The sequence below is a fragment of the Cynocephalus volans genome, chromosome 13 (genome assembly GCF_027409185.1).
Source record: "Cynocephalus volans isolate mCynVol1 chromosome 13, mCynVol1.pri, whole genome shotgun sequence".
Lineage (NCBI taxonomy): Eukaryota > Metazoa > Chordata > Mammalia > Dermoptera > Cynocephalidae > Cynocephalus > Cynocephalus volans.
The window spans coordinates 75,552,854-75,579,197 of NC_084472.1; the positions used below are offsets into that span (position 1 = coordinate 75,552,854).

Genomic DNA, 26,344 nt, shown 5'->3' on the forward strand with positions numbered 1-26,344 from the left:
ATTTCTTATCAGTAAGGTCACAGAGGGAGGAAAAAAATATATACTGGGGACTAGACTTCCTGTTTTCTTTCTTTTTTCTTTTCCTTTCTTCCTTCCTTTCCTTTTTCCTCTCCTTTCCTTTCCTTTTCTTCTTTTTTTGGCAGCTGGCCTATATGGGTATGCAAACCCTTGACTTTGGTGTTACCAGTACCACATTCTAACCCCGACACTTCCTGCTCTTAATATACAGAAGCAGCTAGGTTATCCAGGAATACTTAGAGTTTCAGATTTTTGCCTTCTTCTTCCATACTTTTTTTTAAAAAAGGTGTACACACGTATGTTTTATTTGTGTCTGATACAATGCTAATCTGCATTCTGAGTTTAAGTGGCAAGGATCACTACTCTCACAGCTTTGGAGATTGATCACAGAGATAATAAGGAACAATCATATTAAATAACTCTGTGTCTACTTTTTCATGTTAAACTATTGTTTGGATGTTCTCCTTTGAGAAAAGACTTATGCTGCTGCTAATGTTACTGTGAAATTTACTAATCAGGTCAGATTAAGGTGCAGCAGGTTTTTATTTTTGTTCAGTTCATTAGCTATATGTTGAAGGCTAGTGGGTGGGTTATTATAAAGGTTTTTATTTATGGGGAAGCAGATAATTTAATAATGTCTCTTTTTCTCCAGTTGAATGTTTTTCAAACTGCAGGTTTTAACATGAAATCAATTGAGTTGTAACCAGTATTTAAAAAAAGAAAGAAAGAAAAAATAGAAAGTAAACTATTAGTTTATACTAAGTGGAAGAAGTATTGTTTACTAAACTTCAGTTTTACTTAGGTACATATCTGTATACAGTGTCAGTGAGAAATGTCTTGTACTGTGGGGCACAGTCAAGAAAGTTTGAAAACCAGTTTCTCAGTATATGCCTGGAGGAGTAGTTAGCTCCACCTGGGATAAAGTTATCCTTATTGTGGCATAAGAAGAATCTGGAACAACCTGGGGGTGAGAATGGGGATGTGTTATTGTTGTAGACTTCTGCTAAAGCGTAGGGTTATGAGTGCTGAGAGCAAAGCAGTGCTCACAAGTATTATTACAACATTTTTTTATTGCAGCATTTTAAGTGGTCTGGAACAAAGGCAAAGAGGGATGGTAATGGTGAAGGGTACAGTTGTGTTAATTGTCTGAAAGCTAAGTGCATGTGCACATGTGTTTTGGGATATGGCATCACTTAATGGTTCTTAACCTACGCTGAGAGAACGGTGTCCACATATCTTAAAATATACCAGAAAACCAACCCTGAAATTATTTTTTAGGAACTATTGCATAGTGGTAAGAAATGACTGGAATCAAACTGCTTGAGTTTTGACTCCCTGTCCCACTTCTTATTAGCTGTGTGACTTTGGGCATATTTCTTAACTCTCTGTGCCTTGTATTTCAAATTTATAAAATGGAGAAAATAATACCTATGCCATAAAGTTGTTGTGAGGATTAAATTAACTAAATATGCTGAGGACAATGTCTGGTACACAGTATGTACTCAATAAATGTTATTTGTTTTTATTATTTTTAGACATGAGGTACATAACAGTGTCTGGCCTCTACATGGGAAAGATTATTTTAATTCTGATATAGTCCAGTTTATCTATTTTTTCTTTTGTTATTTGTGCATTGATATCATACTGAAGAAACCATTGCCCAACTGAAGGTCACAAAGATTTGCTCCTGTATTTTCTTTTAAGGTTTTTATAGTTTTAGCTCTTACATTTAGAGCTAAGATTCATTTTGAGTTAATTTTCATTAATGGTGTTGAGGTAGGGGTCTGTCTTCATTCTCTTGCATGTGGATAGCCAGTTGCGCCAGCATCATTTGTTGAAAAGACTATTCTTTCCCCATTGGAAAAATATGTCTTTAAAGAATAATAAATAATTAAAAACTCGGTTTCCCTACAGATAATTTTAAAAGTCTTTTTGTTTAGATTACAGATATTAGTAATAATAGATTTGTATTTCCATAGATGTGTTTAATTTTTTTTAAGTTCTGTGTCTGTGAAAACAGATAAGGCAAAAAGTCTTCTTAGTAAAGTTATTTTGCAAGGAAGTTGCAAGCCAGTTTTAGTTCAGTGATTGGATAATTTTTCCTTCTTGTAAGGTATTTGTGTTGGTGATATTTGAACTGAAATGTCCATTATGGAAAAGGTGGTCATTGATCATGTATTTTAGGAATTTGTTTCTGTGTCCATATCAGACATAATGAATTAAATTATCTGTTAAAAATCTACAGGATTTTTGCTCAATATACAGTTGCAGAAGAACTCATTGACCAAATTTGTGAGAAACTTTTTTCCTCTCTTTCTTTGTTATATTGTCAATCTTTTGATTAAGATTAATACCATATGAGTAATGCAGCCTGATGAAGTTTTAAAGTCCAAAATATTTGAGCAGAAGTTGGTTTGTGTTTATTAATTTCTGTTTGTCAAATATTAAAATATTATATAAGATAATGTAAAATATTAAAGGTTTTATATTTTTTACCTTCAGTTCACATGTCATATTCTGGAAGTGGGTGAGAAAACCAATGTACCTCAAAGAGGTTAATAAGCAATATCTGCAGGATCACTGAGCTATTAGGTGGCAGAGCTGGAATTTGACTTTAGGTCTTCCTGACTTCAGAGTGCATTAAGGTCATGGATTTTCTCTACTAGGCCACTCTGCAGGAAAAGTGATTTTTTTCCCCAGTCTTTTTAGTTACTGCTTTTCAGACAGTAGATAGTAGAATTATGTAGTAGAATGGTAGTCACTGGCATCTGGTAGTCACCCCTGCAGAAATTTTTTTTTTTTTCTTAAATTTGGGAGCTACTAACTTTCAGATCATACTTTCTTATAATTTAAGATTTGGAGATCTATGTAGCAGGAACTCTCCTTTATCCTTTTGAAGGTTCAGTTGTTAAAATTAATTGGATCCAATTATCACTGTGCTCAAGATTAACATTTCCAGGAGTTAGAGTTTGATTGGTCTGTCTTGGATTATGTGCCTTTTCCTTAGCTGGGGAGGGGAGGGAGCCTTGATTAGTGCTCTTACCAGTATTGCATGCAATGAGGGATAGGAATTTCCTTAAAATCACTGGGTTCTGTTACAGAAAGAGGAGGAAAGAGATACCAGTTAGGCAATATCAATAAAGGCCTATAACACAAATAATAACTCTAATGTGAGAATAATTATTGGATAATGTGGTTATTTTAAGTTTGGAGATATATCTGGTTATTAGTAGTAAATATCTGGGAGTGTGTTATAGGGCACAGGTCCAGCTGCCTGCCTCTTTTCAAAAGCAGACCACTCAAAAGTCAATCGTTGGTGAAAATGGAAGTCAGCTTTTATTCAGGAATACCGGTGACCTGAGGAGAGATGTTAGGCTTAACCCATCTCCCGGTAAACCTGAGGGAGAATGACCAGACTAAAGCCATCTCCCCATAAAACCTGAAGGAGAATGGGAAGACTAAAGTCATTTCAAAGACTCTGATTTCCTGAGGGTTTTTTAAAGAGGGGCCTGAGGGAATGGAATGTGGGAAATGAAAAGCAGAGTGGGGGATGTATAAGGGGCCAGGTATAAATTCTTGATAAGACTCAGTCTGGTTTCTGCTCCTGTCCTTGTTATCTCAGGGTCTGGGTAGTATGTGCAATTCTGCAGCTTCAGGCTGGCTGGAAAACAACTTTACATGCATGTAGGTAATGTCATCTTGCCCCATAACCAAGGTTCAAAATATCAAATAGTGATGGGAAATGAAGGAACTCAGAAACATGCATGCCAAGAAAAAAACTATGTTTTTTAAAAATCTTTTCTAGCCTGTGCAGTTTTAGATCCCAACATGGCTCAGTCTTGATCACTTCAACAAGTGGAGTTAGGGGAAAAAGAACAAGAAAAGACTTAAATTTTAAAAAATTAATTGGAAAAGAGGATGACTAAATAGATACACCTATTTCTTTTTTTCTTTTTTTCTTTTACTGCAGTCAAGACACACAAATACTCATATTTCAGGTACTGTTTGTAATGGCCAATCAACCTAAAGGTTTGTTTGAATTATAGTATGTATGTCACAATGTGCGTTTAATGACGTGAAATGGTTTTTAGGAAGTATAAATGAAAAAAAATCAACTAATGAATAAGTGTGGCTAGTATGATCTCATCTATGTTTCACTTATAGAAAATGTTAATGGCTGAAGCCATTCGCCAGTTTATTGTAACTCTCTTGTTTACTCAATTCCCTTTTTCCTTCTCCAGAAAACCTCATTTAATTGGGTAAAATTGGTTCTTCGTCTGGCTTATTGCAGAAACTGTAAGTCCTTTTACTTAAAGCCTTTTGAAACCCAGAAACCCATCTCTTGCAACTGACAAGTATTGGCTTTAAGATTTTGTCTTTTTTATGGGTTTAAGAAACCTAAATTTGAAACTCAAAAGCTGTAGTATTGATCCAGTGGTTGGGGGTGGAGGGATGGGGAGCTGTAATACTGACTCTTGTTCTATATGTTCTGCTGTGTATTCTTTTCCTATGGCAATGGATGTCTCTGATTGATTTGGTAGGGAGAAGGTGTATGGAGAGGTCAAAGAAATAGTGTGGGCTAAGGAATCTTGACTAGTGTGTTAGTCCATTTCTGTTATAACGTAATACCGGAAACTGGGTAATTTATAAAGAAATAAAATTTATTTCTTACAGTTTTGGAGGCTGGGAAGTCTGTGGTCTAGGGGGGCACATCTGGTAAGGCCTTCTTCCTGGTGCAGAATCCTGTGGAGATGCAGGGTATCACATGGTGAGAATGGGCTAAGTGAGAGAGCTAACTTTCTCACGTGCTCTGCTTATAAAGCTGTCATAACCATGCCTATGATCACCCATTAAACCATCAATGGGTTAATCCATTCAGGAGGGTATAGTCCTCACAATCTAATCACTTTTTAAAGGCTCCACCTTTCAATAACTGTGATAGAGGATTTCCTATCCTCCTAACACTGTTACAGTGGAGATTGTTTCCAGCACATGAATTTTGGTGAGACACATCTGACTCATAGCAACTAGAATTTCCAAAAGGTGTTTCACTACCTCTCCACTATCATCTTCACAGATAAGTAAACGAGAGCTGCATATGAAGCAGAAGTACTGCACATCATATCAGAAAGCCACGAGAGGCTCTTGACTCTTCCCTCCAAAAACATTTTTTAAATTATGTTTTTTTTTTTTTTTTTGTCTTTTTTGTGACCGGCACTCAGCCAGTGAGTGCACCGGCCATTCCTATATAGGATCCGCGCGGCGGGAGCGACGCTGCGCTCCCAGCGCCGCACTCTCCCGAGTGCGCCACGGGCTCGGCCCTAAATTATCAGTTTTAATATTATCATATGGAAAGCAGAGTCAGAAATTCTCAGGTTTGTCAATAATAAATGTTCTTATTATATTTATTCTCCAGTTGCTTTTTCTTGAGAAAACTTCTGGCCTTTCAGGTAGCATTTACAGAGTGGAAATTATTGAATAAAATCAGGTTAGGGGAAGGGGTAGTGGAAAAGAGCATAATGTTTAGGTATAGGGTATAGAGTATGGGTTTTGTATAAATGAATGTGGGCATTGCAGTGCAGGAATTGGGCATTTAAACCCTCAGCCAAGAGTTGTAAATTATTTATTCCTGGAATACTTCTGCCAAAACACTGAAATCAGTATATTAGTCTCCTTTACAAGGCAAACATTCAGATGTATTAAATAGAGAGATGAGAGAGAACCCTGTTATACCTGCTAGAAGCACATAGACATTTATGTTTGTTAGTGCAGTATTCACTATTTATTACATTGTTTAAAATATTAACCTCTTCTACATTCATGTCTTGTTCCTACTACCTCTTTGAATTTTCAAGAAACAGTATAGTTTCTTTTTTCTTTTCTTTTTTTTTTTTTTTTTTTGTCGTTTTTTCGTGACCGGCACTCAGCCAGTGAGTGCACTGGTCATTCTTATATAGGATCCGAACCCGCGGCGGGAGCGTCGCCGCGCTCCCAGCGCAGCACTCTACCGAGTGCGCCACGGGCTCGGCCCACAGTATAGTTTCTTGAATTTACAACCTTCACTGTAGTTTATTTGTTTATATCTTAACAATAACACAATTAGTTTTTAGTATTGGCATGATGGCTCTTTGTGCAACTTTTCCTTCCCACCACCCTCCAATTGATTTAAGATGATCTCTTACCCTAGTCTAGAGAGTGTTTATAGTGCTTAGGGAAAGTTCAGATTCTGGTTTTGCCACGTTATAGTTTTGCTAAGTGACTTAACATTTATGATTTTTTCTTGATCTGTAAACAAAAAGGAATGAGTCAGTTTAAACCAGAAAGACTACGAGAGTAATCTGGGAAATTTTCTCCATTACTGAAAAGCCATAGAATAAAATAAACAGGTCTCATGTGTTTTATTTTTACAATGTTCATTTAAACATTAATATAGTGCCTTATGTTCTCTTTCAAATAATTAGTTGCATTTTCATTAAAATGACATACTTCTCAGAAATCTCTAGATTTTTTTTTTTTTGGCATAAAATCTGTATTGCTGCTAAATAATTTGAGTGTGTAACCTATAATCACTTATCCTGAAATCACCTATTCGAAGTATGTGTGAAATTCTCAAAGTTTTTGGTGTTTTGGAAAATTTTCATATGCTTCTTTGCTTATATGTCTTTATTACAAGTTGTTGCATGTATCATATAGTTGTCAAGGATGCTGATATATACTTTATTTAGAGATGAATTGTTGAAAGTTACTAGAATCTGGGCTCTTTGGCAACAGTTGCCCTTCCCGCTTATATGATGATTGGATTAGAAATTCTCTATTTTCATAGCCCTATTCATGTCCCTATGAAAATATAATGTGTTTGTGTGTGCATGCACATGTGCTTATTTAGAAAAGTAGTTTCCATTGTTATAAAATATCTCAATCTGTAAGTGCAAAGTAGAACATGAAAGCTCATTCCCTGCCTTTTTTAATACTTATGCTCCACAGAGGTAACCATTATTAATATATTGACTCATATCTGGTCAAACTATTTTTTTTTTTGAAGGCCAGAGATATTTGATTGAGCATCACACTTCGTGAAAAAAATTTTTTTCATTGTACGTATCTATGGGGTACAGTTTGTTTTTTCAATATATGCATATATTGTATAATGATCCAGTCAAAATAGCATATCTCTCCCCTAAACATTTATCATTTCTTTGTGGCTATAACATTCAAGATTCTCTTTTCTGGCTATTCTGAAATATACAATACAATATTATGAGTCACCCCAGAGCACCAGAATTGATTCTTCCTATTGAATTGTAACTTTGTACGCATCTACAAACCTTTCCCCATCCTCTCCAACCCTCCCTTTTCCTTAGTCTAGTAACTACTATTCTACTATTTCTCTTTTTTAAATAAAATCTTTTAAATTTATTTTTCTTAATTGACCCATGATAATTGTATATGTTTAAGTACAATATGATATTTGGGTACATTCATACTGTGTGTAATGATCATATCAGGACACTTAGTATATCCATCCCCTCAAACATGTGTCACCTCTTTGTGCTGAAAACATTCAACATCATCTCGACTAGCTGTTCCAAGATGGTCATACTTTTTTCTCTGTATTTGTAAGCATACATGTAAAGCATGATTTTTAAACCAAAATAAATCTTACAAAATGATTTCCATATTAAACATGCTGATCTATGCTTTTCCCTTTTTTAACTGTAATATATTGTAGCCAACTTTATATTTCAGTATACACTGATCTACCTCATTCTTTTTAATTGCTGCATATATTCCATTGCATAAATGTACATAATTTATTTAACTCATTACCAATGGATGAGACATTTCCATTGGTTTGAATTTCTCAGTATTACAAATAATGTTTTAATGAAATCTTTGTGCACCTCTTGAGGCAATTCCTAGGAATAGAAACCTTAGTTTTTGATAGATATTTCCAGTTTTCCCTTCAAAATGTTACATCAATTTTCACTTCCACTGCAAGTCCAATAATTTTCACTCTTAGATTATCGTATTTCTTACCCAGCCTGTTTTTCTCTCCAAACCTCTTTTTCTAACAGTAATATACACTTTTACAAACCTTATTCACATTTTCTCCTCAAAATGTTAACATCAATTTTTACTTCCCCTGTCAGTCCAATAATTTTCACTCTTAGATTATCATATTTCTTACCCAGCCTGTTTTCCTCTCCAAACCTCTTTTTCTAACAGCAATATAAACTATCTTTTACAAACCTTGTTCACATCATATGTTTCTTCTTTTTAGAAATAAGTGTAAGCATACATGACAGTGGATGTGTAGCTATAATTCTCATAGTGAAACCATAGCCTAATTATTTCAAATCACAATTTAAATTTAATTAAGAAATTTTCTTTGATTAATGCCACCTAATTCTAGATACTACACCTTCAAGATTTCTTTATAACAAAGTATAGGTAGCATGACTAAAATTCATTATATAATGCTTTCATATTGGAACTTTGTTTTAAGATATAATTTGGATTAGGAACTCACAACTTGCATCTTGATGTTGGGAGCAATATTTTTTTTTATTATCTTTATATCTCTTACACTATATAGAAGAGTGCCATTTATATAAAAAAAATTCTTAATAAATGTCTTTAGTTGAGTTTGGTTTGTGTTGTACAGACTTTATATCGGAGTTGGCAAACTACAGCCCATGTGCTAAATTCTGCCCTTCACCTATTTTGTAAATAAAGTTTTATTGGTACACATTCATACCCTTTCATTTACATATCATCTATGATTTCTTTTACACTACTATGGTAGAATTGAGTAGTTGCAACTTTGTGTGGCCTCCAAAGCCTAAAATATTTACTATCTGGCTTTTGCTGACCCATGTTTCAGGTTATAAGCACTTTGGCATTAGTATGTTTTAGTTTTCTTCCTATAGTACATAGTATCTACACTGTACATAATTTATGGATTTATTCAAGGATTTATACAAGTACAACTGCTGGAAAAAAATCCTAGAAATGAATTTGCTGGGTTGGAGAGTATCTGTGTACAGTATATTAAATTTTTGTAGCTTTTGCCTTCCCAAAGGATACCAGTTTATATTTAAACTACTAATTTTGTGAGGGGGCCTCTTTCTCCGTAACTTTGCCAACTGAATACGTTCACATAGTTTTTTATCTTTTACCAGTCTGATAGAGGAAAATGATATTGTGGATTTGATTTATATTTCTTTTTATGTGTTAGATTGAACTACTTTTCATATTTGAAAGCCCCTTTTATTTCTTTTTCTTGAATTGTCTTTCATTGTCTTTCCTAGTACCTTTTTTAAGTCTGTTATATGCATATAAAATATATAGTGAACACGTGCTAAAGATTTATTTAACTCTAATGAGTGAAGCAGCATGGTGACAAAGCTGATTCAGAGAAGGCTATGTGTGATTGAAAAAGAAATTTCTTATAGGGCAAAAACAAGCAAACAAAACCACAACTCTAAGAGTTATCTTTTCTACTGGACAGAAATCATTTGCATTTTGCCAGATGAAAATCATCATTTTCAATTTGTCAATCTTGTACAAGTTATTTTCTAACTTTACAGAGTCTATCCCCTAATCAATAGTAAGTTATAAATCACACAAAATTCTCTTTTCCAGAGTGTCAGATGAGGATTAGGCAGGCTTGTTGATGCTTTGAAAGGATATGCCATAATCTTTTTGCCTTATTTCCAAGTTTTGTATACCTTTCTTAACACTTTCTTCTATTTTATTGAAATTCGTTTTTTTTTTTTTTGGTTTGGTAGCTGGCTGGTACAGGGATCCAAACCCTTGACCTTGGTGTTCTCAGTACCATGCTTTCCCAGTGAAATTATTTCAAATTTTACTTCTTATGTATGACTTACCAATGAACTTCTAAGAAGGTTACATAACTCACCATTGTCTCTTATAAAACATACTCATCTTTCTTTTTTTTTTTGCTCTGTAGGAACTCATTACACAATGACAAATGGAGGCAGCATTAACAGTTCTACACACCTACTGGATCTTTTGGATGAACCAATTCCAGGTGTTGGTACATATGATGATTTCCATACTATTGATTGGGTACGAGAGAAATGTAAAGACAGAGAAAGGCATAGACGGGTGAGTGTTTTCAGTAATTTTGTTTTAATATAGTATATAATTACATCATTTAATAATGTATTTCTGTCAGTGACCTCAGGCTTCCAAAATATATGTTATAAATTGAAATAAATTTAAGTAAATTTTTACATTTTGTATGTGATACAATTTTTTTTACTTCTGTGTATTTTGTCATTATTATTTTAGCTTATTTATACCCATATATTTCTGGAAAGGATTTGAGGTAGCCTAAAAACAAAAAATGCAATATGAAAACAAAATAGAAAGGAAAGGGGAAAACATAGCACAGGAGTTGGGGGGAAATATCAAGCCAAGGTCAAGATATGGAGGTGAGCGTGAGTTTTGTCTTTGAGCAGCCCGGCAGCTAAGGCAAAAGAGAAAACTTGTTACGTAACGCTTACTGAAAAAGAAGAAATGTGCTGGGGAGATAGTTTTGTGGGATTTTACTATTTTATTCCCTCTCCTAGTATTAAATTCGGAGGTATTTCTCAAATTAGATCCTGAATAAGGCTCACTGAGTGTTGTGATGAATCATTAATAAAGAAATTTGACTCTAACGTAAAGTACAAGTTATGGATCTTTTTTGTTGGTGGTCACGACTTACTGGTATGATGTAATATAAAATACATTTTTTACAAAAGAGAAAAAACTTCTCTTAGAAAAATAAAATTCCAAATTTCAAAAGGTCCTATATAATTTTGGTGTCTGAAATTTACTTGAAAATAGCTATTTATACAAATTGCTTACAATCTTTCATAGGTATACATAATGTATATGTGGGTATGAAACCTGAAATTCGAATTACATTGTTTATGTACAGCTTCTGAGATTCATTGGATGATATTTACCTTTAGGGCATAACTGAAAATTAGATACAATACATGAAATTAGTGTTCTAATCCAGTGATTATCAAACTTTTTTGGTCTCAGATTCCCTTTAAACCCTACAGAAGTATTGAGGACCCAAGGAGTTTTGTTTATGAGGGTTATAACAATTGATACTTATATCATAGTAGATACTAAAACTGAGAAATTTTTATTTTTTATTATACAAATCTTTTAAAAATTGGTTATGAATATTCATGAAATACAAAGCTGACAAGATGTGTTGGCCAGATCCATACTGGCAGCATTCCCATTACCACAAACTGTGATTATACCCCGTGTCCCCCACCCAATTATCCCTCACCTCCCTCCCCATCCCCCTTCCCCCCACTCTACTTTGTATCCCTAGGTGTGCTGTCTCCCTCTGCAAGTCCAGCGCACCACTGTGGTCTGTCTTTCCTTCTTTCTCTCTTAGCTCCCACTTACGAATGAGTACATGCGGTATTTATCCCTTTGTGTTTTGCCTATTTCGCTCAACATAAGTTTCTCGAAACTCATCCGTTAAAACTGAGAAATTTTAAAAATATTTACTAATTTATTTAAAAACAACAGTAACAAAACCTATTACATGTCAACATAAATAAGATTTTTACAAAAAAACCACTATATTTTCCAAAATAAAAAATATTTAGTGAAAGAGTGACATTGAGTTACATTTTTTATAAATCTCGTTATTGTCTGGCTTAATAAAAGACTGCTGGATTCTCATATCTGCTTTTGCATTCAATGTTATGATACACTGTTTTGATTGAAGAATATGAAGAAAATCCAATCTCACACAGATTATGCTAGGAGTATATTAACAGTCTTTTTAGATTATTGCAGATATTCTTCTCTGGTACTGCACCAAAGTGGCAATGGTATTTTCTTAAAGGTTAATTGTGATATGTGTAATACTCTGAAACTTTGTCTTCTGTTGCATTAAAATTCATTGATTCACCTCGAACTTTGTACATATGATTTTGTGACATCATGCAAAGATTATTTGGAAAATGTTAATTCACTGATTTATGTAGATCATTCAGATATTGATACTTTTCATTATGCAATATCATAATACAGTATAAAAAAATCACATTTGTTAATATCATCACTGATCTCTTTTAAAAAGTCTTTAGAGATTGGGAACCTATCGTCCTTACTGTGATGGATACAAGTTTTCCAAAATTCTAATTTTTACTTGAAAGCTCAAATTTTATCTTTGGAAACAAATACACATTTATTTTACTTGAAATGACAGGATTACTAGGTGTGTTATTGAGAAAATTCCTGTCAAATTTCCAAATCTGAAAAATCGTATTTTGGTGTCAGTCTTTCTTTCAAGTAAAATGGTGTTCTATGTAACTAGTTTATTTTGCAATTCAAATAAATCACACAGTGTTTTTCCTGAGGACATAACCTCATGCTTCAATGTGCAACATAAGTTCTTTATGCATAGTTCTTATTTCATCCCACAAAATATTAAAAAGACTCAATGATCAAGGTATAGTAATTTTTACTGCTTCATCAAAGATGTTCTTAAGTGAAACTGGCATTTATTTTTTTTTACTGGAATGCGTGGCAGTCAAGAATGTGATGACTACCTGTACATATGGGTACCACTGCCTGATTCATACTATGGAGACAGCAGTTTTGTCATTGCTTTTGTATTATCAGTAAAAATGTCAGTACAATGAAAAAGGCATATAATATCTCAGTATTACTGTGAAAATAGTTTTGATTTTGCAGACCCCTTGAGAGGCTCTCAAGTGTTTGAGAACCATTGTTTTAATTCAGACTGCCTGTGTCAGACACACTAAACATTCTGTGTCTTGTATGATTTTAGGTAAATATAATTGTACTTAGAAGTATACATTCAGAGTCATTAATACTATTCAATTAGAGTTTAAATGTGTTTTAAAGTATGGTACTCTGAGAGTATCCATAAGACACCATGTTCATAACATTTTAGAGAAAATCAAGACTAAAAGATACCAAAACCTCTGATCACGTAGAACACAGTCTTTGAAAACATTTCTAATAAAACAGCAATATCTGAAGTAGCCAATATGTGTCCCACCTAATTGTATCAATCGTCTTTTGCTAGATCAGTCAAATATTTTTCAATATTTTGATTCATGCTTATATAAACATAAAATTTTTGAAGCTGGAATATTCCACATGTTGATTTTCTTACTGCTGTTCTTAAAACATTAAGTTAAAAAACAAACAAAAAAGCCTTTTCATGTTAGTTATATACCCACCTAATTCTTTTCTTCATAAACTTTTTTATTATTTTTGTAGCCCTCCTACCCCAGACTATTTTGAAGTAATTGACATTAAATCATTTCAAATATTATTTTAGTATTTCACAAAGTAGTAGTAATCTGTTTTCATTCCTTTTTTATTTATTAGCTTGAATACTTCTGTAAAGAAAATCTATCCCTCATGAACTATTTGGATTCCCTGAAGTATAGATTGTACAGGAAAAGAAGAAAGTTTGAAATAATATGGTTCCTTAGCATCCTCAAAGTTGATGAAATTTGTGTTTGCTTGTTTGTTTTTTGTTTCTGTATCTTCATGAAATCATGGATTTAAATATATTTGATGTGTTTTAATCATAACAGTTGAGGTCCTTATTGAGGTCCATGTTGTTTCATTTTTGAGTAGTGAGTGCTTATTTAGATTGATATCTGTGTCCTTTGACAATCCTTAGACTTTGATGTATTCTGGGAAAACAAGATAATCCTCATTCATCATACACATTTCCTGCAGCAAACCCAGAATCAGCCATTTCTCCAAGGAACTCTTATTCCATCAGAGGAAAATGGTTGGTAGAAACAATCTGGGTACTAGGGGTACTTATTGCTTCTGGGTTGGCCATTGTTTCTAGCCTCCTAAGTTTATATGAGTTTTAATTTAAATTTGTTATTATTGGGTTTAACCTTCAGTTCTTAAATCTGTATTTCCTTTAAATCATGTCAAAAAAATCAGCATTGCAAACATAGTCACTTAGTTTACCTCACAATATACACACATGGCAGTGTCAGAATAATAGTACTGACACCATCACCAACATTATGCTTACTGAAAAATTTTAGTGTTTTCTTCCTTCTGCAATACTTTTTGTCCTTAGTCTTTATCCCGTTAGGGCTATACATACAAATTACTTTGTTTTAAAGTCCCTTGGAATAGTTTTTGTCATTATGTTACTAATTAGACATGCTTTAGATTCATTCATCTAATTTTACTTCAGTTTTTAAGGATTACTTTTTAGATTTAATTTTGTTTTTATAATTATGTAAAGTATTTCCATGGTTACAAAGTTAAATGTACAAAGGAGGTGTATACAAAGAAATATAGTTTCTATCTCTGTGCCTTCCAACCTATTGCTTCCCTACCCTTACAGGTAATGATTTACATTTTAATTTTATGGTTTAATCCCTTCTTTTTATTTTTATTTTTTTGTGTGGCTGGCTGGTACAGGAATCTATCCCTTCATTTTAAAAAATACAAGCATATGTATTTATATTCTTAACTTTCTTAGATAAAGTAGCATACTTTTAGCCACCTTGCTTTTTTCATACACAACATTGCATGTATTTCATTCTTTTTTAATTGCTACAGAAATTTTCTATTACATAGATGTACTACAATTTATTTAACCAATACTGCATTGATGAACATTTAGATGATTTCCAAATTTTTATTAGGAATGGTGGTGGGTGAACACTTGCACATATATCTTTTTGTACCTGGTATACACCATCAAGCCAGTGTTTGTTAAGTGTCTGACTGTGGTGCTGTACAAGCAGTAATATAAAGAGAACAGCAGTGACTCAGTCTGAAAATGACTTAATATTATCATATTTTATTAAACTTCACAGTTATTTTTATTGAGGAAAAGCATCATGGAGTTTAGTGATTATTTTGAAAAGAAATAATCTATGCCTGGCTGGGTAGCTCAGTTGGTTAGAGCATGGTGTTGAAAACACCAAGGTCTAGGGTTTCATCCTTATACTGGCCAGCTACCAAAAAAAACCAAAGCCAGCAAACAAACAAAAAAAAAGAAACGACCTATCTCCAATTCTAAGTAATGATTAATATCTGTGTTTAGTTGCTGATAGTACAGAAGGAATAAAATTGCCTCATTCAATTTAGAACTTGCTGTGTCTTTTTAATGGGGCCATGTAGCTTCAAATAGACCAGATGCTTGAAATAGATCAGGTTATTGAATTACAGCTGTAGCCCTTATACAGGACCATTGAGCACTGAAGTCTTAGGCTGAGAATACGACTTTTTAAAGCAACAATCCTAGCAGAACAGAAGAGATTTGGACTAGCTAGGGATAGGTTTAGAAGTGCATCCTCACTAAGAAAGCTCAGACGTGCCTTCTTGTGTCTTAGTAGAGTGAGATTTGGATCAAATCTATTACCTTCTTGTTAATCTAACTTCCTACGCTATATTCAGCCGAGGACACTTTTCTTCTGCCTTACACAGTGATGAAAGAGCCTTTGGACCCTACCAATGGGATTGGAGTCCTCCATACCTACATATTTACAGGCCTATAAGCTTTGGGGATCCCTTTGTCCACATAGTTATTCTACATTGCATTTATGGTCATGGTACTATTTTTCACTGATCTTACCTTTTAAAGAATATTATAACACATTTAACTGCTAGGACTAGGTAATGATAGACATGTCAAGCCATGTTGTCTTACTTTCATTAATATAAAAGATATTTATGTGTACCAGTTAAAGTTTTAATTTGATTCAACTTAAAACAGGTGAGACTTCATGTGGTTTGTAGACATCTTGAACTCAAATCCTGAGGTTCTTGTTAAAAATGCAGGTCTCCAGGTAAATACGTGCCTTCTGGTTTGTAGGTACAACAACTGACACAGTGATTTTGCCCCAAATTCACTTTTCCCATTATCTGGTTCAGAAAGTACTGTTGTGTGTATGGTTACTAAGAAAAATTGCTTGATTGTAGAATTGTGTCATCTATTCATAGTTGGAAAAATGAAGCATAAACATTTCTAATTTCAGATCAACAGCAAAAAGAAAGAATCAGCATGGGAAATGACAAAAAGTTTGTATGATGCATGGTCAGGATGGCTAGTAGTAACACTAACAGGATTGGCCTCAGGTAAAGAAAAAATTTTAAGCAATCCTTTTTTAGTTAATAGAACTATGTGAATAATTCTTCCTTCCTTCCCTCAGTTTTTTTCAGGTACTGTTGGATTTTTAAAAGCCATTTGTTTCTCTCCAAAAAATCTTAAATATAAGACTAGGAGGCAGGAGACTTCCACCTCTTGTCTTGTCTCTGTCACTTTTAGTGTCTGTTCAACTTGGCTGATCTTTCTGGGCTCAGTTTCCATATCTGTAAAATGGACCAGATGATCAATAAAATATTTTTTGAGGTTAACATCCTAATAAATCGCTCTTATTTATTGAGCGCTTCCTGTGTGTTATGTAGTGTTCTAAACACTTTACATGTATTTAAACTCATGACAATCCTATGGATAAGTGCTATCACTATTATCATTTTACAGATGAGGGGACTGAAGCACAAGTGATGTTAAGTAACCTGACTAAGCTCATATATCTAGTAAGTGGCTAAGCCAGGATTTGAATTTAAGCAGTCTAGCTCAAGAGCCTACTCCTTTAATTACCATGATATCCAGTGTGGCCACAAAGTCCTTATGTGTGAGATTTTAAGGACTGTTTTAATCACTTTCAGCTTCCACCATGGAAGATTATATCCAGAAGAATATGAAAAATTAAAATTTCTGTGTAGGATAGTGGGAAGTATTAATAACTCTAATAGTGTGCACAAGAATTTTGTGGCCTCTCTGTATGTAATCCATTGATCTTTTTATGTGATAAGAAGGGCCCAGATTTGTCCATAAATTTGTACATTTTAAAAATTCTGTCAGTACAATAATCTTCATATATATAGTTTTCTGTTATTTAAGAGAAAACTGCAGATCTCTGTCAAAGTAACTCATGAATACTGTGGATATTATATTTTAATTAGATTGAAATCATTTATACGTCTGTTAATTAAGTTTTGGATTGAAGCATAGCTAGTAAAATCTCTGACTTCAATACCCAGATTTGTGAACCTCTTGCCATATAGCTGTCTTCTGAAGATGTTTCAGTATTTTTTAAATACCTTTCTTTTTTTTGGATCACTTAATTTGAATGTGACTGATTTTAATTCCAAACAAAGAAGAGCAATTTTATTTTAAAGAATAGCTGTTTACAGTTTTTAAAAAGTAATATAGGGCTGGCCGGTTAGCTCAGTTGGATAGTGTGCGGTGTTATACCACCGAGGTCAAGGGTTCAGATCCTCGTATCAGCCAGCTGCCAAAAACAAAACAAGCAATAAATAAATAAATAAATAAAAAGTTACATAAATTTGTTTATAACTCAAATTTGAAATCCTAAAATGTCCTTTTATTTATAGGGAGTCCTGTTCTTTCCATTAACCTCTTAACTAGATAGTTCTCGACTCCCACAAAATGGATTTATTTTTTGTCCATCTTCAACATGTTTTTACAGGGGCGTTAGCTGGGTTAATAGACATTGCTGCTGATTGGATGACTGACCTAAAGGAGGGCATTTGTCTTAGTGCATTGTGGTATAATCATGAACAGTGTTGTTGGGGATCTAATGAAGCAACATTTGAAGAGAGGGATAAATGTCCACAGTGGAAAACATGGGCAGAATTAATCATAGGTCAAGCAGAGGTAAGTCTTGCTTTGTCTCAAGATGAATTAATAAGTGATACAGTGAAATGAGTCTCCAATTCATTTAATTATAGAATAACCACATATTAGATATGTTCAACTGGCATTAAAGGAAAAAAAGAAAAAATAGAGTAGAAAATATGAGAATACATTGCAGAAAGAAAGGAGTAAATATTGTTTTAAGAAGGTTTTGTATTAGTTAACTGCATAGTAACATACAAGTGCCACTGAGTTATGGTGCAAAAATATTGTGAATTGTGGTACAAAAGAAGTGACAGTCATTACAATAGGAGCTGAGTAAAGTTAATATGAAGTCAAGTTATTAAAACTGCTTAATGTATTATATCACTAAGATTGGGAAGTATGACTTATCAAAAAATTTAGTGAAATAAGCTTTCTAAGTGGAGATTTCTTGAAAAAATCGATAGATTCTTCTTTTGGCATTATAGTATTTAAATGATTATTTTACTACTCTGATGTTCTATAATAAAGAACATTCTAGAACATAGAATATTATGTATAGTTACATGATCACATATGGATATATTTTTGAAATTTTGTTTTGTAGCTGAACTTTAGAGCTAAAAAGAATATATTTGGTGGTAAGATGGTCAGTATGCTGTTTCTCACTTGGTTTAATAAATTGAGTTTAATGATGTTCAGGAGAATTGCAGCAGAACTAGAAATCTGAGTGCCAATGCAATTTTGTCTCCACCAAATGTTTCCAAAAAGTGGTTTATGGGTAGGCAGAGGTTGAAGCGTATCTGAAATGTCTTGGTCACAAGACTTTAGGGATCAGGAAAAAGCTAGAAAAAAGATTAAATGGGATTAAGGCCACTTGGTATGTATAGGAATTAGTTTTTATATTCTGGTTAAATTATTGTTCATGTAAAGCTTTTATTATTGTAGAAATAAACCAGGAGCTTTTACATGTTTTACCCAAATTTTTTATATGGCCAGCAATTGCTTTAGAGGTACACTATAAATTAAATTCATACTGTTGAACTCTTTGCTTTTTAGGGTCCTGGTTCTTACATCATGAACTATATAATGTATATCTTCTGGGCCTTGAGTTTTGCTTTTCTTGCAGTTTCCCTGGTAAAGGTATTTGCTCCATATGCCTGTGGCTCTGGAATTCCAGAGGTAAGCTGTGTAATATTTGGTATCATTAAAAAGTAATTGTTATGATGTTTATCTTTTTTGCCCTAGGAGAAAAAAGTAGTTGTTTTTTGGGGGGAAATGGTTTGTTTGTAATATGAAAAAGAAAATTAAAGAAAATTTTAAAAGCATGAGCTGATTATAGACATCACTGAAAAAAATTCTTCCCCATAGTCATTTCATCATTAACTGTGGAAGCTGATTTTTTTTCTTGCTTTCTTACTGCGAGTTTAGCACACGATTAAGCACATTTTCAGAAGACTTAGTTAAACATTCTGGGAAAATATCTTGTGACCTTAAGTTCTTTGATGGATTAGTTGGTGTTTTGCTGATTTTAATACATTAACTCTCTTTTTATAGCTATCTTTTTATTAGATAAGTTAATGATTCTTAAATTTGGCCATCTTATACTGTGAGAAAGCATTTAATCGCAGTGGGTCAATAGTATAAACTTTTGGATTTTATTTTTCTTCAACAATAATTTAGAGGAGAGTTATTAGGATTGATAGAACTTGATGTGAACTCATTTCTTTATTTTTTATTTCTTTTATTTTTCTACACTTATCAGCTTTTCCTTAATGCATTTTTTAAAAAAACTAATTTGTAATTATTTTTAATGCTGTATTAATATTATCTTTAATAAGGAGCAATATCATGCAATACTTAGCAGTTGTCATCATCCTTTTTGATATAAAGGAAAATATTCCACATCAGTACAGTACTCGAGAAGACATAATATCTTTATTTCTGCCACAGAATGTCTGAAATGCATCTAAATATGTTAAGCTAATTTCAACAACAGAAATATTTAAATTTGCTTTTTCCTGGTTATGTAATTATAACCCTTGTAATTGAGGTCTGCATTCATTTAACATGGGCTGATATTTAGGTTTTATTCATGGTAGAGGTGCCTTCTGTCCTTGCTTGGGTAGAGAATTAGAATGTGATATAGATAAATTATATGTAGCATAATAGTTAAAGGTTTTGAAAAATTCAGTGTGAATTGTTTGGTAGTTTGCCACAATTTACAAATAAAGTAAGAATAACATAGATTAGCTAAATTCTCATGTTCCTACAGGAAATTAAGTTGCTTTAATCTTTCCTTTGCAGATTAAAACTATTTTGAGTGGATTCATCATCAGAGGTTACTTGGGAAAATGGACTTTAATGATTAAAACCATCACATTAGTACTGGCTGTGGCATCAGGTTTGAGTTTAGGAAAAGAAGGTCCCCTGGTACATGTTGCGTGTTGCTGTGGAAATATCTTTTCCTACCTCTTTCCAAAGTATAGCACAAATGAAGCTAAAAAAAGGGAGGTAAGTGTCTTTTGTAGTTAATTTAACAGAAAAATATCTGTCGTGTAGAATTTATGTCACTGAAGAATTTCATAGTGTGAAGATCATATTTTACTCTTTACTGTTCGGGTAAATTCTGTATTCAGATATCCTGTTTAAAAATAAATAAGTAAATAAGTAAAACTTTCCCCCCAAATGCCAGTTACTTCTCTCTCCTCTTGTCTACAAAAACATACATCTGGAAAGTTGTCTGTATTCATTGCCACCTCTTCTTTACATCTGTTCATTTTAGCATATCTGATACAAACGCTTTTTGTATGAATAGCCTTTCAATTAATGCAGAAAAGATAGAAATCTTTTTGGAAGAAATTAACACTTGCCCTTTGATTGGGGAGGAGGAGGACATGTGAATTAAATTCAGAAGAGGCATTTGGAGAATTCAAATAACATGAAGAATTTTTATTTGGCATGTTTATGAGAAAATGTGAAATAAGCCACATCCTCTTTCTAGGTGCTATCAGCTGCCTCAGCTGCAGGTGTGTCTGTAGCTTTTGGTGCACCAATTGGAGGAGTTCTTTTTAGCCTGGAGGAGGTAGGTAAAAAAAGTATAGCAATTAAAATTATATATAATTACTATTATATGATACTTTTGCAAATATATTTTGGCACACGTTTTCAGTTGTATAGCTGATGTAATAGGTACAGATTTTAAGTTTTCAAATTTATTTTTATGAAGTTGTTTTTCATTCATTTTTACATGAAAAGTAATATACATGTTCCATTCCTGGAGAAAAGTATTTTTTAAATCCATTATTTATGTATACCTATTAATAATTATTTAATTTAATTCTAAAATAAAATGTGAATTTTTACTATTTAAAATGATATGAATTTGACTTATTAGAAGACATTTAAAACAATATATTTCTATTGGCTAGATTATAACCTGTGTTTTTATTTTTAAATTTTTAACTAATTCCTAAATGATGTTTTAAAGTTTTTCTTGTCTGGTTATTTCCGATGCAGTTATTGATGATTAAGGAAATTTTAGTCACTTCAGCGAAATATTTTTGTTTAATCATTGGTGCTTAAGACTTTTTTCATTTTATACATTTATGCAAAAATGTAACGGGGAATTTTTTTTTTTTTTTTTTTTTTAAGTTTTATTTTGTCGATATACATTGTGGCTGATTAACGGGGAATGTTTTTAAATTTACTTTTTTCTTCCAGTTGTTCGTGTTCTTTTCTTTTCTTTTTTTTTTTTAAATATAGAAGAGGCAAATTAAATACATCTTTACAAGCTAACAGGAGTTGATGATGGTGAATTTGTTTTTAACTACCATAATTGAATTGGACGTGAAACTTGTTTTAAAAATAAAACAATGCTAGATGTTCTAAATAATATTAGACATTTAGGATCAATTGATGTGAATTTATAATGATGTGATAGTGAAAGATAATAAAACTTCAATATTTTTCTTATTACAGTAAAATTTATTACATGTAAATTCTGACTTCAGTAAAATTTAGAGATAAGATATTTACCATTCACATTATCAGAAATATTTTTTAAAAATTATAGCATTAATTTTTCCTTTCCTTTTTTTTTTTTTTTTTAGGTTAGCTATTATTTTCCTCTCAAAACTTTATGGAGATCATTTTTTGCTGCTTTAGTAGCTGCATTTGTTTTGAGATCCATCAATCCGTTTGGTAACAGCCGTCTGGTCCTTTTTTATGTGGAGTATCATACACCATGGTACCTTTTTGAACTGTTTCCTTTTATTCTCCTAGGGGTATTTGGAGGGCTTTGGGGAGCCTTTTTCATTAGGGCAAATATTGCCTGGTGTCGTCGACGCAAATCCACCAAATTTGGGAAGTACCCCGTTCTGGAAGTCATTATTGTTGCAGCCATTACTGCTGTGATAGCCTTCCCTAATCCATATACTAGGCTAAACACCAGTGAACTGATTAAAGAGCTTTTTACAGACTGTGGTCCCCTGGAATCCTCTTCACTTTGTGACTACAGAAATGACATGAATGCCAGTAAAATTGTCGATGATATTCCTGATCGTCCAGCAGGCATTGGAGTATATTCAGCTATATGGCAGTTATGCTTAGCACTCATATTTAAAATCATAATGACAGTATTCACTTTTGGTATCAAGGTAAGTGCTAATGTAAGGTGATATTTAAGTAATCCTAGCATGTTAAAAATTTGTACATGGAATAAGAAATGAAATTTTTATCTAAAGTTTGTTTTAAAATGTAGGCTGAAAAGTACATAACTTTTGGGTTTAATTTTAAGTAATGAAAAAGATAATTCCTTAGAATATATTGCTGAGCAAGTTATTTGTTGCTGTGTAATAATTTACCCCCAAATTTAGCAGCTTAAGATAACTACTTATTTTGTTCTTGATTTTGTCTCAATTTTGTTGTTTGTATTGGGTCAGCAATTTGGGAAGGGCTCAGTGGGGTATTCTTTTGCCTGTGGTTTCTCATACAGTTGTTAGCAGACATGGATGGCTAGGGCTGGTCATCTCAAGGACTTCTTTGTTGTCATGCCTAGCACCTGGGCTGAGAAAATTCAGACAAATGGAGCTGTGGAAATTTGGGCTCCTGGGATCTCAATCTCTCTCTTTCTCTCGTTGGATTTTTTGCACGGTAGCTCAAGGTTCCAAAAGCTAGTTTCCCAGAAGGGCTGTTTCTAACCTAGCCAGGCGTCACACAGCCTGACTTCTCTTTTATTCTATTAGTTGAGTCCATCACAAAGGCCCATCCAGGTTCGGGGGAGAGAGACATATACTTAGGAGGAGGAGTATCAGAGGATTCACGATCATGTTTTAAAACCACTTGTATTAGTTTTCTATTGCTTCTGTAATAAATTACCACAAATTTAGTGGCTTAAAATTACACCAATTTATTATACTACAGTTCTGGAGGTCAGAAGTCTGAAATGGGTCTCACTGGGCTAAAATCACTGGAGGCTGTAGGAGACAGTCTGTATTTTTGCCTTTTACATCTTTTAGAGGCTGCTTGTATTCCTTGGCTTATGGCCTCCTTCCAGATTTAAAGCCAGCAATGGCTGATCAAGTCTTTCTCTTGTCTTATCACTTTGACACTAACTTTTCTAAATCCCTCTTCCACATTTATTTTTTTTTAATTTTATTTTTTTGTCTGAAAAGATGACTGGTATGGGGATCTTAACCCTTGACTTGGTGTTGTCAACACCACACTCACCCAAGTGAGCCAACAGGCCAGCCCTCCTCTTCCACATTTAAAAAGCCCTGCAAGTGCTTGCTTTCAGCCCACCCAGATAATCCAGGATAATCTGTTTTATGGTCAGTTTATTAGCAATCTTAATTCTATCTGCAACCTTAATTTCTCCTGCCACGTAACATAACATATGTACAGGTTCTAGGAATTATGATATGGACATCTTTGGGGAGCCATTATTCTGTCTGCCATACTACTATAGTGTGTTAGCTTGAGAGAGGACACTGTAGACTCAGAGTTAAATTACTAGGCCTATGATTACCATACCATTTCCTATCGAGGATTTAAGGCAGCTAGACCTTATGCCCTGGGACGTTGTGTCTCTTGGAGTGAGAAAGTTTGTTGATTAGTGGTCTGTCAGTAAATAAAACTTTCTTGTATGACTATTGGTGGTATACATGGGGAAGCAGATATCAGCTTATCCTTGTTCTTTAAATTATTACTAGTTAATATTTGCTAGTGGATCATGTGTTTTCACAGATGTAAATTATGTGGAATAACAGTTTTATTTCAACCAAATTGGAGTAGTGTTAGTTTTGAAGATATCTTCTGTTGTCCTCTATGTTTAATTCACTGCGTGTTAAGAGTTAAATAATAGAGAAGCCTAGCAGTTTTAACATTTTTTTCTTGGCAAATCATGTTAAAGGAACTGTTAAAACTCCTTTTTCTATAGCAAGTTGATTTTCTGTAAGTCCCAACTTTCTTACCATCAGTTGAACTTCAGGCAATTGGTAGTCCTTTATGAAGTCCAACCTTACACTAAGCTCTGGTTGAAGGATCATAACTGGCAGGAGAGTGTAAAACATACTTTGATACTTTCACATTGTGTATCCCTTTGATCCTGATACAGTCCAACATGCTATCATTTTGTGATTGGCTTGTTTCATATTCAGAACAGTGTGGAGTTATTAGTCTTTCACTAGACTTCAAATGGTCTTGATTAAGGTGTTTGCTGTTCCTATTATCCTCATGAAATTTAATAACTAAATAATTTTTTCCTTTTGATTCATATATATATATATGTATACACACACACAAATCACTCAAAATATTGGGGGACTCTGATAAGACTGACCACTTTACATTGTACCTCTTAAGAGGAATAGCATCTAAAATTTCTATCATTTGTAAATATGTGGAGGGCATAATCTTGGAGGAAAGTACAGTGCTTTAAACTGAATTGATTTATTTTTATGAAAAATACTTTATATTTTATTGTTGTGTGTTTTTTTTTTTTTCATTTCACAGTGGACTAATGAAAGTTTATTAGGGACTAGCATTAGGGAACCCCTGAACTAAAGGATAAATACCCCTAGAGTTATTTTCTCTTTGGCCTAGAGAATGTGGTTTGTTACTTTGTAACCGAATTCATGGAATTGTTAAGGTACTGTTATAACAAGAGTTTGGTATAGTTTAAGTTTTAATAGGATTTTGCCATGTAAATAAATGTGAAAAGAATCAAGTGTTAGAAACTAATCCGTAGAATGTAGGTTTCAAGCATGTAAACAGAGGATCTCTGTTTTGTTAAGAGTTCTGTTTTTGTTATAGGTTCCGTCAGGTTTATTTATCCCCAGCATGGCCATTGGAGCAATTGCAGGAAGGATTGTGGGGATTGCAGTGGAACAGCTTGCTTACTATCACCATGACTGGTTTATCTTTAAGGAGTGGTGTGAGGTCGGAGCTGACTGCATTACACCTGGCCTTTATGCCATGGTTGGTGCTGCTGCATGCTTAGGTAATATAACTATGTCTATTTGTGTGTAGAAGTTTGCAAGTCTGAGGGAGAAAGGAGCAAGTGGGAGCATACTCATACTTAATTGGTGGTTGGGTTGGTGGGAGAGGGAGAGTATAGAACAGAGGGAGGGACTGTTTTAACAGAAATGAAATAGTAGTACCATTATGGTATTATACTGTACTAGTTTTCATTTTACTTGTCTCAGAGCATTTCTTAATACAAAAATTTAATAGTAGTTAGCATATTTGAACTATCACAAAATGAGAAAAGGCAACTACTTATTATAATGAAAAGAAATGCAAAATACCTGCATTAAATATATGAATCTATTGTCCTTATGGGCATGAAAGATAGTTATTTCTTTTTATATCTAAAATGTCAGCTAAACTTTGGTTATAGTATTTAATAATAGTTGACATTTTGACTTTATTTTTGTTCGGTGAATCAAAATTATGTAATTATCGATCTTCAAAAAAATAATATTAAATGAAAGTGAAGGATAGAATCATTTTCACCAAAGTAGCAAGTATTTATTAAGCATCTGCTTTCTTTTCAGCACTGTGCCGGGTACAGTGAGTGTTACAAAAAGTATAAAACGTGAGCCCAACCTCAGCTACAGACATGTTGGGGAGACAAGACCAACACTGAGGGAACAATAGTGAGCAATATATAATGATTTTATACAGTGTATATATAGAGTCTAAATCTTGTAGGAATTTAGAGGAAGAAAGAACTGAAGTAGTTCAGGAAGGGTAGAACATACTTTATTTTAAAAGATTAGTAGAACTGAAAGAAGAGAGGACTTTATTGAAGATTATAATGTGAACACAAAGGAATTGAGATGAGAATAAGTTTTATACTTATGGGGCTTTGAAGAAACTGACTATCTTTTCAGTGGAGAATACATTTGGGTACTTTTGGGAAATGAAGTTGGATTGGTGAGAAAGAACAGATCATGAAAAGACAAGGAACTTGACATGTCAGGATGAATTTACATGAATTAGATGGCTTTGCCATTTTTAGCTTGATGACTTTGGGAAAGTTCCTTTAGTGCTTTGATTTATAATTTTTCTAATCTATAAAATGGAAAAACAGCTGTTTACCTCCTAAAA

The 26,344-nt window shown here is 33.4% G+C and overlaps 1 protein-coding gene across 7 annotated transcripts in view; it reads left to right on the top strand.

Annotated features, from left to right (window-relative positions):
- Positions 1 to 26,344, top strand: part of CLCN3 (chloride voltage-gated channel 3) — a 95,122-nt gene that overhangs the window by 52,930 nt on the left and 15,848 nt on the right. For 5 of the 7 annotated variants that reach the window (XM_063076599.1, XM_063076593.1, XM_063076596.1 and 2 more), the window contains 8 exons: positions 9,992 to 10,149; positions 16,065 to 16,164; positions 17,583 to 17,770; positions 18,791 to 18,913; positions 20,039 to 20,245; positions 20,736 to 20,816; positions 21,844 to 22,389; positions 25,046 to 25,232. In XM_063076599.1, the coding sequence (XP_062932669.1) occupies positions 9,992 to 10,149; positions 16,065 to 16,164; positions 17,583 to 17,770; positions 18,791 to 18,913; positions 20,039 to 20,245; positions 20,736 to 20,816; positions 21,844 to 22,389; positions 25,046 to 25,232 (1,590 nt within the window). Of the gene's footprint in view, positions 1 to 4,259; positions 4,315 to 4,763; positions 4,787 to 9,991; positions 10,150 to 16,064; positions 16,165 to 17,582; positions 17,771 to 18,790; positions 18,914 to 20,038; positions 20,246 to 20,735; positions 20,817 to 21,843; positions 22,390 to 25,045; positions 25,233 to 26,344 lie in introns of those variants that run through there. The other 2 variants (XM_063076597.1, XM_063076598.1) reach the window with 2 other exon arrangements.